At 35.4% G+C, this 1321-nt stretch overlaps 1 protein-coding gene across 1 annotated transcript; it reads right to left on the reverse strand.

Annotated features, from left to right (window-relative positions):
* Positions 1–59: 59 nt before the first annotated feature.
* Positions 60–1114, reverse strand: LOC107736229 (general transcription factor IIH subunit 2-like). Its single transcript, XM_016547697.1, has 4 exons — positions 1048–1114; positions 398–501; positions 195–297; positions 60–117 (listed from the first exon to the last, which is right to left on the reverse strand). The coding sequence occupies exons 1-4, from the start codon at positions 1083–1085 to the stop codon at positions 60–62; spliced, it is 303 nt and encodes a 100-aa protein (XP_016403183.1). The 5' UTR covers positions 1086–1114.
* Positions 1115–1321: the final 207 nt, after the last annotated feature.

A 1321-nucleotide genomic window follows, 5' to 3' on the forward strand; every position in this document is an offset into this window, starting at 1 on the left:
AAATGAGCCTATTTTCAAAAATAGTGGAGTGTTCCTTTAATGTTCCCATGCAAAAAAATTTAAATTGGACAACCTACACTTTTGTCTTTCAACTCTCCTTGGCAAGCTTCACAGAACCTGAAAAGACAGATTAATGCTATGAAATAGGCTGTAATGAGACAGAGGGGTTTTCACAGAGTGAGTGTGGAGCTCACCTCTCGCCCTCATACGACTCCAGTGGGGTCTCCTGGAAGGCCTCAAGGGGGAAGAGGTGATGGAAGGAACGGGCCAAGTGAGGAGCGGAAACTAAAGTCAGACCTGTAGCAGAGAGAAGACGCAGACTGTGAGAACTGAACACATCGATGCTCTCGGAAAATGAGTGTACAGATTGAAGAACAGGGACATGCTGAGAACATACCACACACTTTACACTCCACTGGCAGCTCAGTGTATTTGGCTCTGCACTGTGGGCAGTAGTAGCCGCCAAGAGTGAGTTCTGGTTCACCAGCGCTGTCCAGGTGCCTAAAATATATTAGAAAATGAACTATAATGAATATTATTTCAAATTATAAATAATATAACTATACATTAAAGATACCATTCAAAAGTTTGGGGTCAGTAAGATTTTTTTTTTTTAATGAATACTTTAATTCAGTAAGGATGCATTAAATTGTTCAAAAGCGACAGTAAAGATATTTGAGGTTACAAAACATTTCTATTTCAAATTAATGTTTTTTTTTTCTTTTTTTTTAAATTCTATTCAACAATAAAATTCTGAAAAAAAACATATCATGGTTTCCACAGAAATATAAAGCAGAACAACAGTTTTTAACGTTGATAACCATAAGAATTCTTTCTTGAGCACCAAATCAGAATATTAGAATGATTTCTGAAGGGTCATGTGACATAAAGGCTGTTGAAAATTCAGCTTTGCCATTATATTGTATTACATTATATGAAAACAGTTATTTTAAATTGTTATAATATTTCATAATTACATTTTTGCTGTATTTTTGATTAAATGCAGCGTTGGTGAGCGCAAGAACATCAGATTTAAACTGTACTCACGACATGCTGAACGAGGGTTTGGCATCCTGATCAGACATGGAGGCTATGACATGCTGGGGGAAACCTAAGCAAATTATTATGCACATTAAAGATATTGTAGAAGAATGCATATTATATATTGTAGCTTACAATAATACAAAATTTCCCAGACATAATTCAGGACGGATGCTTGACTGCTTCACATTTACAGTGCAATGAAGACAAAAAGAAAAACATACAAAATAAAATGACAAACAGCAGAATATTCCCAGTTCTACATACTTCTTAAACATTT

This window comes from Sinocyclocheilus rhinocerous, unplaced genomic scaffold (genome assembly GCF_001515625.1).
Source record: "Sinocyclocheilus rhinocerous isolate Xijiao unplaced genomic scaffold, SAMN03320098_v1.1 C36576169, whole genome shotgun sequence".
Taxonomy (NCBI): domain Eukaryota; kingdom Metazoa; phylum Chordata; class Actinopteri; order Cypriniformes; family Cyprinidae; genus Sinocyclocheilus; species Sinocyclocheilus rhinocerous.